This window comes from Pocillopora verrucosa, chromosome 14 (genome assembly GCF_036669915.1).
Source record: "Pocillopora verrucosa isolate sample1 chromosome 14, ASM3666991v2, whole genome shotgun sequence".
Taxonomy (NCBI): Eukaryota; Metazoa; Cnidaria; class Anthozoa; order Scleractinia; family Pocilloporidae; genus Pocillopora; species Pocillopora verrucosa.
In genome coordinates, this window is record NC_089325.1 from 12,012,480 (window position 1) to 12,036,243 (window position 23,764).

Consider the following 23,764-nt stretch of genomic DNA (forward strand, 5'->3'; position numbering starts at 1 on the left):
GCACAAGAATTTATTAACAGTGTTTCAGATTCTTTTATCGTGCTTGGCCAAACTGTTTTCGTTTCAGGCGCAGGTGGGTATAAGGGGTTTTTGTCAAACCCAGAAGTAACTCTTGAGTTAAGATAATTATTTACTATCAATACGGAACACGTCCTTCAACCCAGCCTACTAGAGTCAAGGAAACGCGCTGTTACATAATAATCTGTGGGCTGTTCAATGATAGAGTTTTTAAATAGGCATTTTCAAGCAAGAAATTTCGAATGAAAATCGAACTAGTTTGAGACTTAACCATTTATTTCTAATTCTCCCCCCTAAAAATCTCTATTTCTCGCTCGTTCCTAGTAAGCAATTATCACACTGCCAGGTTACCTGGCGATGTGAAGAAAGTTATATAACAAGAGCGTCAGACTTTGCACGTGCAATAGGCGCCATGTTTGTTACATAAGGGAAGACAGCTGCACGTGCCGATATTTTCAACCAATCAGAGTAATCTATGCAACACGACAGCAGAACTCTTGTCATAAACATTACTTTCCTAACATTTTCAGCAATAGATAACCATTTTTTGCTTAGTCTCAGTGAGTGTGTACTTCGACTGAGAAGATCGCCAACTCATGATGTCTAGTCGTTCAAGTCCAGCAGCCCCAAACCAAAGTAAGTCATGGATAGATATCTGTTAGAAAACTCTTCCTTGATCACGTCAATTCAGTAAGTCTAGTTACGTCATCGTTGCAGGCAAGATAGAACGAAGAGCTGTTTTTTGTCTTGGACTCCTCGTTGTTCGAAGGCTGATCGTTTAAGGCCTTATATCATTCTTCTTTAAAATCAATGGCCATCCCTGGAACGACATTTTATTTGCATTTGTTGTTACTCAAGAGAACTAAGCTACATGTTACTTGTTTGTTTGTAGGCGATGATAGTGAATCGAGTGACTCGGGTGTCGATACGCTTTCGACATCCACGAGAGGCAGTTTTCCTTCAGATTATATGGACCTGGATGAATTCCTTTCTGTGCAAACTCAGAACTGTCAGGAAAATACCCAAGCGTCATGTGAGGATCCACAAAATTTGTCTCTGGTAGCTAGTACTAGTACCAGAGTTGCTGCTACCACCGTTAGTGGTCTTGTGGAACAAGTTTCTCCAGCGGTCACAGAGTTTTCGAAAGTGGCTGCCAGTGTGAACAACGTTTTGTCTTCCGTGGTCTTATCGAAAATGTCATCACTTCCTTTGCAAGTGGACCCAGCCGTTTTTCAGACCCTCCGAGCAAACACTTCTCAACCAGAGGGAACAAACGCGATTGTACAATGGTGCCAGTCTGTTGGAGGGACAAGGCAAGATCATCAAGAGGCAAGTGGCCCCCAGCCTGGAAAAACTCCGGTTCGGCGACGTCGAAATTCTAAATACGTCTACAATCCTTTGCCGATCACGAAAAAGGCGGAACGGAAGTTTTACAGCCAGTCTCAAAAAGACGAAAGATATTGGGAACGTAGAATAAAAAACAATGTTGCAGCGAAAAGGTCAAGAGACTTACGTAGACAGAAAGAAATTGAAGTCACTGAAAAGTATAAGAATCTCGAGAAAGAGAACGCCAATCTGAAAGAGGAAGTGCGGAGATTGCGAATGAAGGCCGATGAACTCGAAAAGAAACTTGCTTCTTTTCAAGGTTCTCACTAAGGCTTAAAGAACACGTAGAGACTGAGGGGAGGGATGTGAGTAGTATTTGACGCTGTCGTGACATCAGTATGGATTATGTATACGTCATTGCCACTCTTAGCTGGAAGTAAGGGCTTCATTGGAAGTCTGTACCTGGCATACATGTAGTTGACACTAGAATTGTTAGGCAACCAGTGACAGAGTTGCATTCAGAATCTTTCTCAAAGCCAAAAACCAGTGAGGCTTCCATAGGACTTATAAGAGAGGAGCTCTAGATGCTAATTGCATAGGAATCAAATGCTTAGAATATAATCACAGAGCAATCCCCATCTACTTCACAACATAGTTATTCTCCCAACTACGTACAAGTGTCCTCAGATGAGGACAAGACCCACATTTAGATGGTGTTACTGGCCTTACGGCGTTGTTGGAATTATTTCTGATATGACAGAATTGGCCCCTTGCCACTGGGTGGTGAAGGGATCATTAATTTCAAAATTCCAATTTCCTGCTTCTGAACAGTACTATTTGTTTCATGAGCAAGCTTCTTTAAACGCCCCTTGTACATTGAAGAAATTTTATACCACCAAAGAAGTCTTTAAGCCATAAAGACTTAGTTTGACAAGGTTTGTAGAAATAGCAATATAAAGGAGTTATTGCTATTTCATATTTGTAAATTAGTCTGAAACTTATCTTTATAGATTGAGTGTGTGCAGTAGTACATTTTAGTTTATGCCAGTTGATGGTGTTTAAAAATAAAGTTCCTCTATTCCCAGGAATATCTTTGCTCTTGATTTCCTATTATTAGTAAAAGATAATTGGTGAACCAAATGCAAAGATCTCATTACCACTTATCATCTGATCATCTACATCATGGGGGCAGAAGTATCAAGTTACATCCAATCTACCTGAATTTATGCAAGTGACAAATAAACTTAAATAACTCTAGGGCTGGAACCCAATTTGCTTGTCTGGGTTATGACTACAGACAGATTTATGCAATGAAAAGTCTTTTCCTTTAGCAATCAAAAATATGACAACTCTTGATCAGGGAGGTTAGACACATCAACTGACCTTTTGTTAGGAGAAAATGAACCTGCTATTTCTCCCTAAAATTAAGCCCAGGCTTAGAGATTAAAATTAACACCAAACAAAGAAGCCCTTGTTTGTCAAACAAACTCTCCTTGTTGGAACCCTGAGAGATGTATGAAGCACAGTGTGGAGAATGTGCATGCTGAAGTAAGGGGACGAAGACGGTGCAATGATGTGATCTGTTGACTGCCCCTGCCTGACAACAGGACTGTCCAACTACACACTCCTATCCTCAGCAGAGCACACACTGAAATAAGTATCCAAACTGAGTCCCTGATAAGCAATCTTGGGTTGAATTAATATTAAATCACTAGAAATGATGGCAATTCATAAGATTTTTGGAAGTCTTGGGGCATTTGCTAATCATCAAAACAGTAACAGTTGATCAGACTCTAAACTGTGCCCTTCTGTATAAATGATGACTTCTTGATGATATCTTTGTCAGAAAGCAGTGATTATGATGTAAGAAATACCAAGGGCTTCACTTGCCTCTTGCTATAAATACTAACATCAAGATCCACAGAAATGTGTGAAATTTAAAGGATGAACCACCATCCAAAATTCCTAATTTATTTCTAGAAATAAGTGAGGGTTGTCAAAAGGGCAAATATTCTTGATATGCCAAAAGGGAATATTTATAGACTCTGAAATTTGACCTTTGGTTTACCTTGGAGATTAGTGATGATTACTTCATCAGGGAGCAGAAATGATGTTACAAGAAGTGTTAAGGGGATTCCCAATCACCTCTCATTAATGTCAATATCAAGTTATCAAATTATTTTCGAAAAAAAGCAAAGGGGCATCAATTGGCCAAATATTCAAAATTTGTTGAGTTAAAATAGGCAGCTTTGTAAGAAGGGTACAGCTTTAATATGAACCTTTAAATGTGGGGGATGTTAATAGGCTTTGCTAAAGAAAATGGAAGTCAAAGCAACCCTGATTTCATCACCGACATTTGACTACCAAACAGAAAAGATCAAGAAATGTTAACCTTGTGCAACATACCTTTAACCCTTTAGGCCTTGGCTGTCACCAGCATCTCATTTCTCCTCATGGTAATACTTCTGAATCATTCATAAGTTCATGAGAATGTAGGAAATGATTGCCAGCTCAAGAAGCTTCGATTGTTCAACAAATTCTCATCAACAACACCTTGGGAAATGTATGGAGAATATGCATACTGAAGTGAGTGTGTCAAGGTAAAGAACAAACAAGTAAGAATCACAACAACACTCGTCTTTCATCTTTATATTTCACCAGTTTATTAACTGTGGCTAGGTTCAATAGTGACAACCCATTCTCTTCAAGACAGTATGCTGCCTCATAACCAACACTAACGAGAGACGGAAAGTGTCTTGTTTGCCTTAATGAATTGAGATTAGAGAAAATCACCTCTTTCACCCTTCACTTATCAGTAATTAAGCATGTAACCAAATTTATTCTGGCTAGCAGGCAAGGGAACAATTTTGGTTCTTAACCCTTTAACTCCCAAGATCTCATTGGTATTTCTCCTTACTGTCTGCTATACAATTCTTCAGATGTTAATTCTGAGAATTTGGTATTGGATCTACTAATAATCTCCTAATTGATACTTTCCTTGATTCTCATCACTTGTCTTCTTGATTTTGTATTGATAATGTAAGGAGAAATTCTGTCTTGGTCACTCATGGGAGTTAAAGGGTTAACTAAAATTATAGGATAAAAAAGAACCAAGTAGCTTTTTTAATTGGAGAAAAAAAAAATGCATCCAGGGATCAAAATTGTAAAAAAAAAAATAACTACGAGCAAGTTTCTATTATGAAGTAAAAAATAATCCCACACAATTTTTAAGTGATTTAGTTGCAAACCTTCAGCTCTTATATCTACCTCTGGGGTGTAGCCATGTTTTTGAATTGTTTTAGGCTAGTCCCCTAGGAAAGTTCCATCTTTGTTTCAACATTTGCCAGAGTCATAATGTTAAAGTCAAGTGTGTGGACAAAAATATTAGGACCAGGCCTTCAGGCTAGCTACACACCTGTACTTGAAAATTAAATTATAAGTGATCCTGTCAGCTGTAACAGGAATAATAGCATAAAAACTCTGCATGGCTAAATTTCAGGTGATGGAAATTGGTTGGCACTTAGCAAAGTTGTTTGGGATATACTGATTCTCAGCTTCAAAAACACAGCTGTGAAAAAAGGAGCCTGCTTTTTGCTCTATTTTTCTGTGTTTATTGTGCTTTGATCAAAGAAATACTTGCATCTTTAAAATTGCTTAATTTTGATTGTAAACAACAAAAGAAAGTTTTAATTCCTAAAGAAAGGTCAGATATTACTGTGACAAAGTTATTCCTGAGAAAAAAAACTTTCAGTTTCTACCTTCACCCATCAAATAATGTGCAGCCACTACTCGGAGTTTGATTTCTGAAGAGATCTGCATCTTAGTTACTTAACAGAGGTCTTTCCTTCAGAAAAAATGGCAAATATTACCTTAGAACCAAGTCTTTGACAAAAATTTTCTTAAATGCTTCAAACATGGAAGCTAAGTCTACACAGCACTGAATCATGAATGAAATTTGACAACTTGTTATAAAATAATAAAAAACATGAAATGAAACAGAAAACCAGACAAAAACTAAGTCTGGAAGTCATGTTTCTCTCTTGAAATTGCTCTACAAGAATTAAAATACAAAATTGATTTTTCTGTAAAAGGAAATAACATAAACTATCCAAAGTGAATAATATTGTTTACACATAAATTTTTACACTGTGACCAGAATACTCTTTTCGTTGGAGTAACACTTAACTTTTGTTGATTTTTTGCGATGAAATAAATTACAAAACAACTCTCTCCCCATGATATAGTATATCTTAGTACAAATATACAATCTTATCCAGAAAGTGTACTGGAAATATTTTACTACAAATAAAAATTACAAATCTTGTCATATGGGCATGTCCTATGCCACAAATATTGCTCCCTATCAGGAGAGTACATCAAATCTAACCCTTAAACTACAAAGATGAGAACTGAAATTCTCTATTAAACTTACATCTATTTTCTTGTAAATTAGGAAGACAAATTTGGCAGCAAGTCAAAATGACAGCCTAGAACTAATTCACAAGGAAATTTGCAACAGCTTGAAAGGAGAATTGATGATCAGATCTTGGGAGTTAAAGGGTTAAGTTATGCTAGATATATTATCAGAGTTGCATGATTGAAAATTCCTCATAGTAATAAGTTACTCCAGAAAAGAAAAACCTCCTGAACACCATGTTACAGAGAAATTCCACTCTTACAATCAACTTATATCACAAAGAAACATACAGTATATATATTTCTCCTTGTCAACATAACTAGCAGTGAACTTCCACAAAATATGCAAAGTCAATATAACTTGTAAATTATGTCCTCCAACTTGGCAAAGTAGAAAACCAGGTCATGAACCTCCAACACTATTTGTCAGCTTGATGTCTCCAAGACTACGCTGCAAACTCCCATTTTTTCGTTGTAGTCTAAGGATATGATAAAATCATCCTCATCGACAAAGGCCTCCACAGCTTTATCATCAATTTCGGAGGCAGTCCTACAAGATAATAATCACAAAGCAAAGGGTTTAGAGTAATGTTTCTATCATTTGTAAAATGAAACTGTAGAAGGAATACATCAGTACAAAACAATCATGCAACATCACATCTGTGCATAGAAGACTGGGTGTCAAAATTTAAAATTTCACCCTGTGAAATTTTTCTGCTTTAATTTTTTACATATTGTTTTACAGTGAACTGATTGGTTTCAAATAAATTTCACATATTATGTAATGTTTGTATTTATTTAGCCAGATTGAGGGAAAATTATATGTCACATAAGAAAAGCTGTATTAGACAAACAATATTCTATGCACTGTTATCTCCCACTGAATCTTAATACAAGGGCAAGAAACTATAGCAAACACATTGCTGATAAACCAAAAGAGCAGCAACTAAAATTTACTATTGGTTAAAACCTCACCACTTGTCACTTCAAGAGCAAAATAGTCAAGAAAATAAATTTTAAACCAAGCCAACAAAACAAACTGTATCTGACTAACCAAAATGACAAGAGGTAGGATCACAGATAGCTTGTAAATATGCTATTTGTCACTTGCTCTTGTATTCAAGCGCAGTTTGATCAAAGCCCACACAAAGCAACATGAAACAATATTCTCCCCCAACCATCACAATGACAACACACTATCACTTGCACACCAAGCTACTTAAGTTCTGACAAGAACCACTCCTGAGACAGACACTGTTACAAAAATTTAAATAAATAGGACTTCTGTTTGACAACATGATCTTTTTTGGTGAGTGAAAGGTTATAGAGGTTAGATTTCTTCAAGAAATCCAAACAGAATCATCAAAGCAGACAAACAAGAGTGTACAAATTCAGTCTTATTCGAGTCCCTTCAAGACTTTTGTAACCATGTCTACCTCAATGGATATGAAGCACTACAAACTGTGAACCCTTGCAGCATTGACTTTTGACACAAAAGTGCAATTAAGTGGAGTTTAACATTATATCAATGTATACTTCTCAACTGCCAAGCTTGCAAAGGGAAGAATTTCATGTAAAACTGCAGTTCTGAAAGCCAATTACAGATTTATGTTGGCTTCCACATTATTTCTGGAATAGTCAATCAGAAAATGTTCCTGAATGTTCTTTCTTTTTTCTTTTTTTTTTTTCTATTCAAACTGTATATAATGTTAAAACTCCCTTCAGCAAAATTAACAAATACTAACAACATAAGTTCTTTTGGACTACTCATGACCAACAATTAGATAGAAAAAATAGAAACAGATTTCTTTGAGACTGGTTTGAGATTTTTACAATAAAATTGCTTTGGTATGGCTAGCGTTCTTTTAAAATTCTGTTAAATGTTATGCTACCCTGCAACTTCGAAGGTGTGCAAAACTCCATCTGCAGACGTCCAGGAGGCCCTACCAACTGTGCCCACTCAGTTGCTGCAAAATTCAAACAATAAACTAACGTACAAAACCTATTTACATTCACCATGCAATTCCGCAGTAAAACTAGATTCCAAACTGTTGTGTCACTTTGTCTATTTTCCTCTAGTGCTCTCAGGTATTGAGGAAACCAAGGCCATCACAACACAAACAAAAGAAAACAGGATGTCGTAAAATGAATTAGGAGCAAGGAAATAACTTTCCTGGTTTGAAAATATCTCCTCAAAGAGTACCTGCCTGCTTGGATTGATGGTCTCAATTTGAGAACCAAGCAAAATCACCATACTGCAAAGACTATTTTTCAATCATTTTTTTCTAGTGGCTGGGGTCACACTCCAGAACAATCGATCAAAAAAATTCCACAATACCAAACTGTGCCACCTGCATCATTCTACATCCTTTACTTTGTTAGATAAGACATAATTTAATATTAAATTTCTGCACTCCAAAGCAAAATAAAAATACTGAGTCAACCCATCAAAAAAAAAATTCTTCCTGTATTTTCATCTACAATTAGATATGACAGCTTATTTTTCAGCAAAACCCTGTATAACTTGGAAGTCCATGTTCACTTCAACCAAAATCGAGTATTCATAAAAATTTGGTACCTCAGACCTCCCTTGAACTATTGTTTACAGATGGAAAGTTGGCAATTTCAAATGTGTGTCAAAGCCTTCAATCCTCTTCTCTTCTGGTTATTTCCTGGGTTATTTTTATTTATCAGTTCAATTACTGCATCAAAGTACACTACTTTATAAAACAAGCAAAGTTTAAGGTAGAAATAATTTTGTCTCTGTTTCTTCAAAAACCAGAGTCTTTCATTTAAATTTAACAATTTATTACCCTACAAAATTTTGATATGGAGCTTAGATTTATACTAAATACACAGAGGCTCTGTAAGAAATTAGGCCTGACTTAGCAAAACCACAGCAATTGAACTTGTACCTGTTTAAGATGACTTATATGTTTATGTTATACAGTCAACAGCAAGAAGAATGTTTGTGAGCCACAGCTTGGAATGATGCCAGGATAAGTGTGACCCCAGCCCAAATATCAATAACTAGAAATTTATTTTTCATACTTTTGGACTAGAGTAAACCATGCTAAATGCAGTGAAGGAACATAAATCAAAGCTAACAAACTGTGTACTGTACCAGTCAGCCTTGCACTGAGGAGGAACATTAGCTACAATCAAAACAGCAACAATCAAAAGGATTATATTCCCAGATTAAAGTATACCACTGAGCATGGATAAATTATACAAGTCAATATCCCAATTAGCGCATGACCTGCCAGACTGCAACCTTGAAATTCAAAACAATGGGGACACGAAACAAAACAGATCATCCTAATTGAATTTGCCCAGTTTGTCATTTATGAAGTCCATGTCAATGCTACTTTGTGCAATGATACTTGTTTATGGGACACATTTAAGTATACATGTCGGGTTGCATCACAAAGTCAGAAATTAAATGGTGGGATATTGAAATGTGTACTATTTACTCATTCCAACCCTTCCAATACCCCCAGCAGTCAATAAACACATGTTAAAAATACAGTACAATGACAAACAGACTTATACACATGGCTTACTAAAACATTTAAGCATCAACACTAATTCCATTACACTCATGGTTTAGCACTGTTAAGTCAATTAACCACAAATATGCACACAAACAGCCCCAACTTGCTCCATTAGTCCCTTTTAATCCAGATCTTATTCACAGAATGGCACAAAGAAAACAAAAGTCAAATAAGCCACAACAACCTTCCTTTGAAATATCGCAGAAACAAATACATATATTTTTCATTTTTTTCCAAATGGCCATGTCACATGAGCCATGCTGTGAATAGCACTAGGTAAAAATAACTTTTACTATTGTACCAAACTGATACTCTTCTACTGCATGAAACAAGAACAATTTCCCGGGCAAACTAACATCTTCCAAATTGTGACAGTGTAAATTTTAACAATTTTAACAACATGTCAAAAACAGTGTTGTTGTCAGAGTAGAAAAGACATCACTTTGGCATTTTCCAATAATACAATTTATATCTAATTGCAATAAAAGGCAGCAAGCAAGGGAAGGGGTTCATTGAAAACTATTGTATAGTCAGCACAAACATGCTGAGACAAGGCCAAAAAGTTCCAAATCTTACCCTAAAAATCAAAATAGTTAGACGTTGTAAACAAACTTTTAATGTTAATTGTTAAAATCTGAAGACCAAGAACTGAAGTAAGCGTGAAATTTTTATGAAAATTTATGGGACAATAATTTAGAAATTGTATTAAATGGTTGGCCTTCACTTAGAAAATAACAACACAAACACCTAAACAATGCACAAAACCAAACGAACTTTGAACTCTCAAAAGAAACATTCCAAAAAAAACCCGTCGAGATCTCGTTGTCAGTTATTGTTGATGGAATTAAAAACAACAACAGTAAAAAAAACTTGCACTGTCACGATTTCACTCCCTTAACATAAAAATCTCGACGATTCATTAAGATAAATAAAAGCCTTTTTCATGAAATAATTTACAATTAACGTCAACAACAAAGCCACAAGCGAATATAATAGCATGACAAGGGTAACGAGTTCTGGGAATCATTCCTTTCAACCGGATCAACACGACAATCAGCTTTGACGAGTAAATGCAACAGTAATCAAGATTTAATCAGTCGAACCAAAAGTACTAACAAAAAAGAAAAACCTTCAAAAAGCCAAACTCAGAATTTGAAAGAAATATTCATCGATCGAAAAAATGAATGGAGGTGTAAATAAAACTGGTTAGAAACTGGAATAACAAGTTACCACGTGCCAAGAAACATGAACTATGAGCTAACCCAGGCCGGCAAACGTGAGTGAAGCGAAAGATACGCCATAAAAATCATGACAGCAAACACGCAAAATAAGCTTCAGAAGCGCCTCGTAAATTGAAAGGGAGGATGAGAACTAATGCTTTATTTTTCGAATAAATTCAAAACCCTTGAAGTATGCAATATAAATGAAAATCGAATCTATTGTTTCGCAAAACTCGCTACGACTAACATGGAGAGAATGCAAATCTTTTACGTCTCAATAGTTCACCTTGCAGAACTGAACTATAAAGTAAGCAAAATGACTTCTAACACAAACTAAACACGGTCAGCTGTTTCGAGCAAAAACTAGCGACAGCTCACGAGGGGAAAAAAACGTAAACTCGTGCACATACGATCATCTAGCATGCGTAAGTATACTAAAAATAAACAACTTCGATACTCCCCTTCGTACACACTTCCTGCCTTTCATTTTTGATTTAGGACTAAGATCGTGAAATCTCCACTCTCTAACGAGATTAAATTCAACTTACCCTTCTTTGCATCGAAGAGCGAAACTCGTGATTGAATCTGACGGAGTGCCGTACTTCTCAGACAACGCCAGTTTTAAACTCTCGACTGTTACTTCTTCCAGCATTATAGCATTGTACGCTTTCTCGCTCTCTCTGCGTACATATATCGTTAAGGCAGGCGGTGGCCGCCGAACGACACGTTTAATCCTAGGAGCTAGTTCAAGATCATCGAGGGCGTCCGCAGTTTTAGAAAACGCTTCGTGAGCAGTTCTCTTCCTTGCCTTCTCCCGTAAATTCTTAAACAAAGGAGTAGAGTACTTTTCTTGGTCAAATTGAGAGGGAAAGCGGGCCTGCATAATCTTGACAACCATATCCATACACTGAGGACCCTCTACAGTCCAATTAAAACTCAACCAAACTCCTCAAATCGATTTTCCAGCTCCCAGAAAGGGAAAAATAAGCGAAAGCAACGGCCCGTTGAGCTACTGTTTAACGCGACTATCCCGGAACTGACAACTCTCGAAATGAAACAAGACTTTCTCCGATAGAAAATTATTTCACAGCCTCTTGAAGCTCTCGAAGGTTTCACGCTTTGGTAATGTTCTGCCAAGAAAACGAAATGCTACGAAATATATTTGAATCTACATCTTTAGAAACGAAAAACAAGTTATAACAACACACGATGCTGGTCTCGCTTGACGGTGATAGTCTCGACGGCTTCTTAGTGCTAACCTGGTTGAGCAGGAGTTCCGATCCCCTACCAGTAGGGGGTAGGGATATGTTTATCCTATGCATTAAGAAGAAGAAATAGCCATAAGATATTCCAGTTAGCTGTCAGAAAATCAGAGTAGATATAGTCTAATATCTTTTTTTAAAAATTGTCGATACCATCGAAAAATTCGACATTATGGAGAATTTTTCATTGTAGCTCATCGTCCCTACTCCAGTGATTCTTCCTATTGCCTGGCTCCGTCATTACTATACGCGTCATGGGATAATTAGTGCCAGTTCCTCATGCGTAACGGCTAGACCAATCACAAGCGAAGACGTACATGTGATTTCACGTGCAGTAGTTTCACGGCAAGAGAAGCAAATATCTAGTTTCCGCCGTTAGTATCTCCTAGACAAACTTGTTTTGACATTTCGTGGGCCAAGATTTGGCTGAATTTCTATAATTTACCCAAATTGTGGTTTGAAGTTTTTCTTTCGGATTTCACATCGCTCTTAATCCTGACCACAGATTTCGCTTGCGAAAAGCAGATTTAGTTTTGTCTTACTTTTCCGAGGTAAAATTTTTTGGTCTCCATGTTCTAGGCGAAGGTGATCGAACCTGCAGAGACCAACATCTATGAAACGGTTTCTTTGATATTTCATTCAAAAGTATTTTCTTCTTTGCGGATTTAAAGACCGTGATACGGTTTTTGTATTTTGTGCCAGGAGCATGCAACCTAAAGATGAGCCAACCACAATTATTTCGCACAAAAATAGCAACCCGCACAAAAAAACCGTCTCTTCAGGGGTTTACATTTATAATCAGCAGAGAAAACCGCATTGATAGAACATATATTTTTAGGAGCTCCGAATCCTTAAAATTTGCATTGCTGGGCGAAAAAGGCTTACGAAAATCACATTTACCGGACCACCGTAAGACCCTAAGTGGCATGCGTGACTAAACGGAAAAAATTCGAACCTTAAGGTCATTCAAGGATCTTTCCACATCGGTTGATCCAGTTTCGCAATATTAGCGGTTTGCTTTTTTTTTTTTACCTTTTTTTTTTCGCCACAAAAAAGGCTAAAGAGGTCACTTTAGCAGTGGTTCCTGGAGGGCACACTGCGTGGCAACAATAGGTTCCAAATGAAATCGCGCACGCAAAAAAAATTTGGTTTGGTGAGTTCGGCCACGCAAGAATACTCATCTACAACTCGATACCGCGAACCAGTTACGTAACCGGCTGCATGATTTAATTTCACAGAGAATTATATTATTATTATAAAAAAAAAATTAACACCAAACGACGTTGACCAACTATTACAGTTACGCAAAGCTTCTTCAAAGCGCCCAGGATTTTTCTGAAAAACGGGTTTTCTCGCGTCCAGATCCAGTTAACGCTCGGCAAACGGGGTTGATTCTTGTTTTTCTCGCCCTAAACATGCTAAACGTGCTCAGCTAGCCTGGATATCGGAAGAGAAAGATAGCTCGACTTTTTGGTTAAACCCAAGTGATATTCAATCAAATTGGGAAATCATGCAAAGTTACAGTTTTACGTGGAGCGTCTGTCCTCTTGTTTTTTAGATCTAATTTCCCGTGTTTCTGCTTTCATTGCGATTTAATTATCAAAATTTTATGCAAAGTTGAACAGTTCCTGCGAGAACTAATCATGCCACTCACCATGCACCACTGCCCTCACACCATAAAGTTCACGAGGTATTGCGTGTTGAAGAAGCAAAAACGTGATTTTTAACACTCGTCCCACGCTTAACGCGAGTGGCTGTTTTTACGCAAAGGAAACTCGTGTTGAGCTTCCTTTCGAAATCATGAAAAATTGAAACGAGGCAAATATAGCATCACAAAGAGCTGCTTACAAGACCTCAAAATGAAAAAAACGAAACAAAACTTAATGAGGCATGAGAAACCGCAAATGCCTAAACACTTTGTGGAGGTGTGCGTTATTTCAAGTTCTAGAAAAATCTTTGTGCGTAAAGAATCAAAACCAATGTAATTTCCCACTAGTCACACGAGGCACAATAGATGTTTGTCGGAAAAGCTAAGGAGGTGATTGACAGCAGTCATTAAAAAGATATATTTTCAAAAACGTAGAGAAGTGCATTTCTGGTCATTTCTGTCGGTAAACGAACTGAAACCATTCACTAGTCTGGGTACTAGTCTCGAACACAGACCTTCCTCGGCCAAGCTGTTTACTTGCAGTTGGATCACTTAACACCCTAACATCAGAATGAACATTTTAACGAGAAGAATTTCTTTAACCATTAAAAGGCTTTTTAGTTAGTGATCGATACCTTAATTCTCGTGACCTTAATGTTTCATTAAGGGGTGATGCAAGTGTAAGTTAGGAGAAATCATACGCTAGTCACTCCTAGGCGTCAAAGGGTTCTTAAGAGGGAGAAAGGGATAGAAAGAGTGGAGGATAGTCGGCCTGCTTGAATTTTACCTTCCTTCTGAAAATGGAGGAGGAGTGCGTGTCGGCCTATCCTCTTCCGCCATCTTCCCCCATAAGTCCTTATTGGCTGGCTCCTTCTCGATCCGTTTTGCATCCAACGGTGGACGCTGGCTAACCTGGATATCTAAGTTATTTTTGCCTGTTTAAAGGTTGATTTTTCAAGACAAATTGTTCTGCCGTAAACTAGGAAGCTAAGCGGAAAAGATTTTTCAAGAGGAAAGCAACAAATCTCGCCTACAAACTTTTAAATTGGTCGAAAAGAGACTGAGAGGATTCTTAAACAAAGGGCAAAATTAGTTATTCTTTGAAGGCCCAGTGTTATTTTCAAATGTTTTTTCAAAATCCGAAACACAAATAGCTACCCAGAAATTGCTCTCTTTGTTTGTTGGTTTGTTTGTTTTTCCCTCGCGAAATAGTTGTTTAGTGAGTTACAATGACCTGGTCATTGGTGTTCGGCCGGCACCCTTGCTTGCGATTCTCTCCTTGACCGAAGGGTTAAGGCCGGAATACCCGTGACTTTGTTTTTTGAACTACTTTGAGCCTGTCAGTTAACAACTGTGCTTGGGTTAGGAAAGTTATCAAAAAGACCGAACACCAGAAGCTTCTATAAAATTGCCGCGTTACGTAAAGTTAATCCTAGCATGAAATTCTTCAAGCTTGCCGGTGCCGATGTCCACGCACTTCGCACTCCTTGCGCATTTTGCCGCGATAATATAGCCACTTTCTGGTAAAAGTTTAACGTACTGCGTCGATATATTTCGAAACTAATTAGTTGCTTGAAAGCAAACCAGCTAACTTGCGCAGGTGTTTCCTTCTTCATTAATTACTACTGAGGAGCGCTGCGCAAGCTTTTGCTTCACAGAACCAAGCGACAAGGAAAGTGCACGATAGACAAGGAAGGTCAAGTGGATTGTCTCCTCTGAATAGAAAGGAGGAAAAAGCCGGTATAAATGGTGTATGCTTGGTTTACCCTAGCTTCTTGCGAGTGCCGTGATCCGCGCTATCTTCGCACTGTCGTCGCACTGTCGTTACACAGTTTCTCTCCAAGTCCGTCTGTTGACACAACGTAATTGTCGTCCCCAATAATAAGGCTATTTAGCTACCAGCGATACAGTTAGAGGTGCTCGAGATCTAAAATTTAGAAGCGCGATTTAAGTTCCTTTCTGGTGCTTCGAATCAGATACTTTCAATCTCTCTCAACCCAACCAATCTCACCATCTCGAGGTTAACACGACACCTGGATGCGAGGTTGCCACATTCCTACCTCGCCAAGTAGTCAGGTTTACAGAGGGAGTTTTCTTTGACCAAGTGAAATTGAATCGGGCATGTAACCACGATTTAAGCGCTTTGAGCCTTAATTTTCCTTAAATGGGAATATGAGTCAAAGAAAGTCCAGCCTGTATACTGTTCTAAAGTCGCGATATATTTACACAGGATTGAAGGATACATTTAACCATGAATACTACACCAAGTGTTTCACAGACGACAGGCGTTCCTTAACGCATTAAGAATGAATTTTTCATGATGAATACATAAACTATAGCGCTGAGAATAACTTATCTTTACATCCTGAAAGAAGGAATATTGAACTGATATGAAACGCAATTTCCTTTTAATAAAACACAACGTAACGAGCAAATTGGGAGAAAATATACTCATATATCCTTCTAAAAGTGACTAACTTTGTTACACCATAGCGCGCAGTTTTTTCTCAGCTTTAGAGATTGCCGCTTTCAGTCTCTGAACCTGCCTTCTCAAAGTATTGTTCTCTTTTTCTAGGGTTGAAGTCTTTTTGGCGACCGCAATTTCGCGGGCTCGTTTAGCTTCGCGTGACCGTTTTGCCGCCAAATTATTCCTTTTCCTTCGTTCCCAGTACTTTTCGTCTCTACCCGTGCTAGGGTTTGGAGAGGCGCGGCGTGATTTCTTTGCTGAACAAGTTGGCTGAAAATCCTCGTCGTCATCATCTTCTTCTTCTTCTTCCGCTTCTGTATCCTCAGACACTGTAAGCTTATCATCATCACCGAACTCACTGTTAGCCTCAGCAGCTATATCCAACGGTTTCACGTAGTTGTGATCAGTGATAACACTGATTTTGTTACGAGTTCTGAGTTTGCGCTTAAGTGAGTTCCGTCGAACATCTTCCGAAGAACAAACGACTTCGATCGCTGGCTCTTCGACAATGTTCGTAATAGTGTCAGTAGTATCATTCGACGAGTAATCAGGGCATGGTTCCTTCAAACTATCCTCAGTGAGATACGGCAGTTTTCCTGACCGTTCATAGTCGACTTTTCCACTAGTTGAAGGCTCAAATAAATCGTCCAATAATTTGAAAGGTTCCCCAAAGAAATCACTCGATAAACTGGATAAATTACCGAGTGATTGCGAAGCTACATCGTGTCTAAGCTGACCCGGAAAGGCAACGCTTTGCCAGGGCTCATCGTCGCCGTCTTCTTTGATCTTTATGTGAGTATACAGTTTACTGGGAAATTCGCCGTCAAAGAGGCACGTGTTGAGGGTATCCACAAGATTCGAACTCAATTCATTTTCAAATCCAAACAATTGTGGATCACTTTCATTGTCCGCTACACCGGGAGAGGAAGGAGATGAGCTTAAACCGCTGTCTTCGTCATCATCAAACCCGGACATGTTCTTCTCTGTTGAATTGAAGATAAAAGTAGGTGAGCACATTAACTTTGGACATTGACAGCGCAAATATAAATCAGTTAGGTGTGGCTGTGATTAGTAGCTCTGTATTGTACTGAGATTCAATAAAACATTATCATGTAAGAACATTCTGAATTGCGTCAGCCGCGTCGTCCTCTGTAACTGCTAGTGTTGTTCCCAACTTTTCACAAAACTGAACACGCAAAGAAACCGCCCACAAGTAGCACTTCTACGCTGAGAGTCAGGAATGGACACTACTGTTATACCCTCTGTCCGAAATAATTAATAACAAAATTCTAAGGAACTTGTAGAAAACTGTTCTCCGGTTCAAATGGAAATACGTTCCATACTCTTAAGTAACAAATGCCACATGAGTTTGGAAATTGTTTCAAACGAACATGGTCTATTGTTGTAAACCTTATAGTGTTTTGTTAAACTTTGCTTAATTGAGAAAGAGATGGAGGGGCGTATTTCCTTCCTCAGGTCAGAATTCTTCAGAACTACTTCAACAATTACCAAATTTTTTTTAACTACCATGCCACATGCCACAATTTAAGAGTACCGTGTAAAGGTGTTCTGCCTTTTAGTTACGCGGTTTTTTTGCCATGTTAACCATTAAAACTTTGTTGAGACAAAGTTGATGTAATATATTAATTTTGTTAAGTTAAATCTTTCGCCACAGACATTGGTTAAAAGACTAAATGAGATTTACACTTTGATACAACATAAACGTAGGGCTGTCCTTAAAATAAGGCTCGCGCTCTGATGTAACACTGCACGCACCACGTTATACCTGACTGCAGCTAAAAAAATGACCAGGAATATCTTAATGTAGTAAAGGACTTTGATCCGGAGGGTTTTTCAAACTCGTCGGATGGCGATATTTCATTCAACTCATCACCAAAATAATTTTAGACACGAGAGACAGTTTCATTTTCGTTCAAACCAGTGCAAAATGTACCCCATTGAAAACTGTTGTTTTATCGGATGTAAATTATTATTTTGAATTGACCGCCCCATGTGTGGACGGGCAGTTCGCAAGAGTACAGCTCGGATATTTAGCAAAATTTTATATTCTCACCCGAAATGTGAAAATTTTCAATTCCATGTGCTTGAAGCAGCTCCATGAGTTTTGACGACGTCTCGTAAGGTAATCTGCCACAAGATCTGAATCGCTCGCTGACTAGTTTCGCGATGACTCGGTGACTCTTCAAGACTACACTGGTGACAATTATTTCGCCGGTAGTTTATTTACGAACGAGGGACACGTGCATGCTTCTATTACAAAGGAGTGTGAATCAATTAAATTTCAAACATTTATGTAATGTATTACATAACAAGACATTTGATTGGTCGACGTTGGTAAACTCACGTTGGATCTCACGTTTCCGGTTTCTTCAGCTTAGACGTAGTCACATTGCAAATTTATGTGTAACGAACCACGTGTGACGATACACGTGTCTGGGGGAATGTCGTGACTTCGAAGCGCGTGACTGAGCTTTCCGCGATCCAATTTCTATGCGGGCAATTTAGCAGCGATCAGGTTTTAAAGTAAAAAATTTAATTATCATCGAAATTTTCTATTAACTTGAAGTCCATTTTCCGAAGATTGGAGCAATCTTATCTAATATCTGTCGTGTCACGCACGATTATGTAACTCGCCTCTCTTTTGGTTTCGGCTTATGCAATACAAATCGTTCTTTAAAACCACAACACATGACCGTCCTCGTGAAGAAAGGCTGTCAAGCCTGTGGTTAGACAGTTAAAATTGGGTGTCCTGTCTCGATAACCATGAAATTTTACAAACTAGTAAGACTTTTGTAGCAAATTAATAGGCGGTCTTTGGAGAGGAAAGGAGGAAAGCACATTCACAGGTCTTTCCGTTAAATTTCGCTGAACTTTTTTCCCAAATTGACATTCTTATAAACTCTAACAGCACATTGCAGTCAGCCGTTCTGTTTTGGTTGCGCGTTTACCTTTGTACTTCGGTGCTGCTGTATTTTTTATGGAAAAAATGTTTTTTTGTTATCTCGAAATTGACTACGTTTGACACTAGGATTCCCCCCATCGTCCGGGATTACAGATTACACTGATAGTGGGTACGTTTTCAGCACGGCATGTGAACGCAGCGCCGAACGCGTGAGATATCGCGTTGAACACGCGAAGATAAATTCCATAACTTCAAGCAACCATGTATCATCTTGTTCCTTCACTGACAAGAAACGCTTTCCTTTTCCCTCAACAACTTGACGGAAGAGTGGAGTGGTACGAAAGGCGGGTAACATGCGGGTAGGTCTTTCAGCAGTGATTGGCGATATCAAATTTATAAGATAAACACTTTTCAGTATCTCAGTAAGCCGTTTACTACTGCATTTATTACGTGCTCAACCGTTGAATTATTATTTTTTTTACACTCCCATTTCACAGAACTTTTCCATCTCGCACTTCCTCGTCTAAATTTTCGATTATCTTTTTTCACAGTACTGTTCTTATCCAGGGAAAGCCCCTATTAAAGATGATCTCTAACCTTGGGCGGTTTCGATATTTCGATATTTTCATCTGTTTCATTTCCCTCCATGAATTGTGAGAAATGTCATCAGATCAATGATTTACGTTATTCTTTAAGAATATTGGCATTTGATAAATTGTGGATTTTAAGCCGTTGGAAATATTCAAATTCGTTGGAAAAAAAAACTAATTTCCGGCATTCGATATTACATTCAACGTCACGCGAACAAACATAATTTTCATTCGATAAGGATGATCACTATTCGATTAAAAGATTATGATTTTATATTAGAAAAATCAACTTCATTCGAAATTACATTGTCTTCGTTAATGTCACCATAACAGTGATGACACGACCACAAATTTTCCCGCCATTTATCATCTGTAAATGAAGGATTCATGGACTTAGGCTAAAATTCTGATAGTAGTTATGCACGTGTAAACTATCTGACCAGACTATGAGCAGTCCTTCTTTCAGCGAAGTCAGCCTGCTGTGTGGAACTTTCTGTCTTTTTCCGCTGACAGTTTAAACACTCGTCCGAACTACTTCGCTCCCCACAGGATCGAACCTAGGGCCCACTTTGGTTTCTCGAAGGTTCCGGTAACGTAACGGGCTCGTAAAACTATTCTGTTTCCCTTCAAGATAGGTTTAAAAAAGTTTTGAAAATTAAGAAAATGAATGGATTGGTTAGAGCGTCAGAGCCAGCTTCACCACTCTTTAGATTTCGATTTCAAAATATATTTTTGGGCCCGTTATGTTACCGTGACTTTGAAGAAATAGGCCCATGGCGCGGAAAGATTCGAACTATCAGAGCCCTGACCGCCACATATGAAAAATTTTTGTCGCGTAAAACAAATCCGAATTGATACGAGTGAAGAAAAGTCGATACGCATCGGTCAAACCCTTACTCGTGAGAGAGGAGGCCGAACTAGAGACCAGTTTGTGTTAACCCTTCGAGACACTAGAAATGCTTTCGGACAGCAAAACAACTATCCAAAAGAAGTGGGTGCCCTGAGAAGAATGAGACATTTGGCAAATACGTCATTTCACTCGTGATATTTTGAGTCGAACACTCGAAGAGAAATTCTAAAAATACGGGTGCCTATTTATTAGTCTCTGTTCAATCAGTATATGAGATTCAATATTTTTGTAAATTATAGGTCTACGTTGATCTTATTGGCATTCAATTTTTTTTTCACCTGCACTACTAAACAAAAGGATGTTAATGATGATGACATCTTCGGCAAGTTTCGTGTCATCTTCGGTAAGTTTCAGACGTCTCCGGACATAATCGAGTTTTTCTAACAAATGACTCAATGTCAGAACATAAATGTTTGCCTTTTAGCTCCATGTTACTCGTCTTATCTGCATATTAACGCCCACGGCGTCAAATTGAATGTTTACACCGTCTCGTTCTCTAGACCACTAGTCCAGCAAAATGAAAACAATAAATGAATTTTAAATACTCGAGGGAAATCAGTCCGGAGAAAGGTGTCCAATTCTTTGAATTTATTTCAACCATGCCCATTTACAATTGTCAACTTTTTTTTCTTAGTCATCAAGTTATGCATATCTTCGAACCTTCCAAATAAAAGCTGAAAAGTCATAGCTTTTGTTGATGATCAAAGCCTCGACGGACGATATCTTACTAAGGCAGCCACTACAAGAATTCAAAAATGGCCGCACGTAAATTCATCCCAGGTAATGTTAGTATTATAGTAGTTTAAAAAGAGGGATAACTTTACCCAACAGCTCAGCTAGAAATTTCGTATGCCTTCCCGGAGAGCAGTTCATCCTATTCATGCAGGCACTCCCAACTATCACGAGTGAATAACCTTGGTCAAAACAATCTCTAATTCCACCACATGATATTTATTTTTGTGGCTGAACAAAACCGAATTTATTTTCTTTGACAACCTAAGCCTTCGTCAAGTACTTAAAGTTAATTCGTACGACAACCCAACTTTTAAAAAACTAGTTTTTGTAAAACAATAGATTAAAGTCCTCGCTAATTATCTTGGATCCCAGATAAATTTCATAAGATATCGGCAAAGACATAGCTCCTTGTGCACACGATTTACGGTTTACGGTGGGCAAATTAATTTTGCTAGGTTTTGTAACAGTCCACGAAACTAAACTAAAAACTCCCATTTGTGTGAAGTGCTTTGCAATAAATCCAATTTATGCAAAAATCCGAATAGTGTGGACGGCCCTGATTTGAGTTTTTTGAAATTAAAATGTCTCATGATCAAAACTTAAAATATTGTCTCACCATGACGCCGAACAGTATGCAAGCAGTTTACTTTACTCTATTTTCGTTAGAGTCAGCATCAATTTGCCTGTTCGAAGCTTTCACTTGATATTAAAGGTCTTCGTAAATGATTTGCAAACCGGGTATTTAAAATGTACTCATTTCATAATAATTTTACGGTATGTTGACCAGGAACAAAAATAAATCCGCGAAACAAGAGGGCTGGTCGACATATATTAGAATATCTACCAAAAAGGAAAGCCAAAATAAAGTTTTGATAGCTGCAAAAAGAAGGAAAAGTATTTGGCTGATTAGTAACATGGCCTTGTCCATCAAAGACCTCTCTGGTCCTTAATCGAGGCAGTGCAAAGGTGTGCCAAAACCGGAGACGTGAAATTGAAATCCTCTTGGGGGTCGGATTTTTAGTCGCACACTCGTGACAAAACGAGCATTAAAACCTCTCTCTAAATTTTAAAGCATCTATTTTTTTTAGTGTGGGGGCCGGTTTTATGCTGTCCTTCGAAAACATGCAATTTTTGTGTTGTTTTAAGCGTGTGGAATGTGCGAGTTCGAAGATCCTGACCATACCATATATACCTTAACACAAAGTACTTCTCTAAATGACGCCATGCACAAGGACTTTAATCCCACTCACTCCCATGAATGATAAGACCATAAATTCTCCTCACTTTCAAGAAAACTGAAGATGTCGATTAAATAATCAACGATAAACGAAAACTAAAGTAACACTTAAAATTTTATGTGGACGATGAAAGGACCAGGTTTTAAAAAATAACAGTTTCATGGAACTACTCGACTTAAAAATGCGTCTTTCTTGAATTTTAGAATAAGTAGCACGCAGATATTAGAGATTTCGGGATTCAAGCGTCGTATCTCTGAAGCATAACCTCAAAAAAAGGTTGATGATTTTAATTTTCCGCTTGAGCACACGAGACTAGTACAAAGAGGTCAGACTAAAAAGTAAGCTTGGTGTTTGAGGAAACCTTGGCCTCGTATGTTCAGTACAGAATTAAGGTCGAGAAGGGTAGAAAATGTTTCAGTTTAGCTTTAACAATTTGGGTTCTATAATGTATAAAAATTCAACGCACGCAATCTTTCAATTTTTCTTTTATACCCCTCTGACAGGCAGAGAAAGATTCTGTCAAAATTTGCCATCTCCCGAAAATGTATCAAGTAGAAGTTCACCCTGTTCAACGGTCTTCTCAGACGACGGCAAGGATTACTATGACTTTCAGTTATACAGCCCCCTTAATGTCGACTGCGATTTCCAACTGACACCTGAACTTACCAGACTCGATATGGCTTCCTCTGCCATTGATTGGCTTGAGAACCTGGATTCATCTCTTCAAACAGAAGGAGGTTCACACACAAATGTTGCAGAGGATCACCAGCGTAATATGATGACGTCATACAGGAACGCGGGTGTGGATTGTCAAGTTGGTGCTGCTGTTACGTTTTTCAACCCTGTACAACCTAGACATGCTTACGGTCCTTCTCCAACAGAGGTTGCCACCTTCGAATGTCATTTTTCTCCTCATTCTTACCCAAAGGATAGGAACAACCTAGATTCTGTTGATTGCGTTTCTGATCAGAAATGGAAAAGAAGCAGGTACTCTGTCCCGGATGAATGCAAAGATGAGAAATACTGGAGAAATCGATCACGCAACAACATGTCTGCGAGAAAATCTCGGCAAGCGAAGAGAGACAAAGATCGCTTGGTCGCAAGGAAGATGGAGGAACTTGAGAAAGAAAATGCCATGCTAAAAATGATGCTGGCAAATTTCATGGTTCAACATCAGCGGCAACAACAGCGCTCGCTTCCTTGGCAATAGTTTCTCTTTGAAAAAAAAAAACAAAAGTATTCATTTTGTATTAGCCGGCGTGAAAGCATAGACGTTCCCACTTTCAACTAATAAATCACGTAATTAAATAATGTGTGCGTGCGACTGAAATTATTTGAAGGTACGAATACTTACGCTTAGCATCCTAAAGTTACACCACGACGTAGAAGAAGGTGGCAATGAGACTTCCTCATTAAATATACAACCTTTGCTTTTATAACGAGTACACAGCCGATAG

The 23,764-nt window shown here is 38.2% G+C and overlaps 4 protein-coding genes across 6 annotated transcripts; 2 read left to right on the forward strand and 2 right to left on the reverse strand.

The window, feature by feature from the left end:
• Positions 1–493: 493 nt before the first annotated feature.
• On the forward strand, positions 494–2,432 carry LOC131795592 (thyrotroph embryonic factor-like). Its single transcript, XM_059113173.2, has 2 exons — positions 494–654; positions 911–2,432. The coding sequence occupies exons 1-2, from the start codon at positions 615–617 to the stop codon at positions 1,672–1,674; spliced, it is 804 nt and encodes a 267-aa protein (XP_058969156.1). The 5' UTR covers positions 494–614; the 3' UTR covers positions 1,675–2,432.
• A 1,551-nt stretch (positions 2,433–3,983) lies between these two features.
• On the reverse strand, positions 3,984–11,781 carry LOC131795589 (grainyhead-like protein 1 homolog). Of its 2 annotated transcripts, none has more exons than XR_009341052.2 (2): positions 7,653–11,076; positions 3,984–6,310 (listed from the first exon to the last, which is right to left on the reverse strand). XR_009341052.2 is itself a non-coding variant. In XM_059113171.2 (2 exons), the coding sequence occupies exons 1-2, from the start codon at positions 11,436–11,438 to the stop codon at positions 6,187–6,189; spliced, it is 480 nt and encodes a 159-aa protein (XP_058969154.1). In that variant the 5' UTR covers positions 11,439–11,781; the 3' UTR covers positions 3,984–6,186. The 2 variants fall into 2 exon arrangements, 1 of the variants encoding a protein (XP_058969154.1); XM_059113171.2 differs by lacking the exon at positions 7,653–11,076 and adding an exon at positions 11,083–11,781.
• Positions 11,782–15,642: 3,861 nt separating this feature from the next.
• LOC131795597 (protein giant) lies at positions 15,643–18,145 on the reverse strand. The gene is made up of 2 exons (XM_059113179.2): positions 17,986–18,145; positions 15,643–16,894 (listed from the first exon to the last, which is right to left on the reverse strand). Exons 1-2 carry the CDS (start codon positions 18,029–18,031, stop codon positions 15,927–15,929), a joined length of 1,014 nt encoding a protein of 337 aa, XP_058969162.2. The 5' UTR covers positions 18,032–18,145; the 3' UTR covers positions 15,643–15,926.
• Positions 18,146–18,771: 626 nt separating this feature from the next.
• Positions 18,772–23,618, forward strand: LOC136278202 (uncharacterized). 2 transcript variants are annotated; one of them, XM_066161658.1, is made up of 3 exons: positions 18,772–19,193; positions 20,969–21,114; positions 22,811–23,618. In XM_066161658.1, exons 2-3 carry the CDS (start codon positions 21,090–21,092, stop codon positions 23,515–23,517), a joined length of 732 nt encoding a protein of 243 aa, XP_066017755.1. In that variant the 5' UTR covers positions 18,772–19,193; positions 20,969–21,089; the 3' UTR covers positions 23,518–23,618. The 2 variants fall into 2 exon arrangements, with proteins under 2 accessions (XP_066017755.1, XP_066017756.1); XM_066161659.1 differs by having other exon boundaries at positions 18,772–19,003.
• Positions 23,619–23,764: the final 146 nt, after the last annotated feature.

Coding starts and splice junctions, on each gene's coding strand:
- LOC136278202 (XM_066161658.1), top strand. CDS start 21,090: ATGGCCGCACGTAAATTCATCCCAG. Junction 21,115..22,810: donor CGCACGTAAATTCATCCCAG/GTAATGTTAGTA, acceptor CCCCTCTGACAG/GCAGAGAAAGATTCTGTCAA.
- LOC131795589 (XM_059113171.2), bottom strand. CDS start 11,438: ATGGATATGGTTGTCAAGATTATGCAGGCCCGCTTTCCCTCTCAATTT. Junction 6,311..11,082: donor GCTCTTCGATGCAAAGAAGG/GTAAGTTGAATT, acceptor ATTATCTTGTAG/GACTGCCTCCGAAATTGATG.
- LOC131795597 (XM_059113179.2), bottom strand. CDS start 18,031: ATGGAGCTGCTTCAAGCACATGGAATTGAAAATTTTCACATTTCGG. Junction 16,895..17,985: donor TGAAAATTTTCACATTTCGG/GTGAGAATATAA, acceptor TCAATTCAACAG/AGAAGAACATGTCCGGGTTT.
- LOC131795592 (XM_059113173.2), top strand. CDS start 615: ATGATGTCTAGTCGTTCAAGTCCAGCAGCCCCAAACCAAA. Junction 655..910: donor TCCAGCAGCCCCAAACCAAA/GTAAGTCATGGA, acceptor GTTTGTTTGTAG/GCGATGATAGTGAATCGAGT.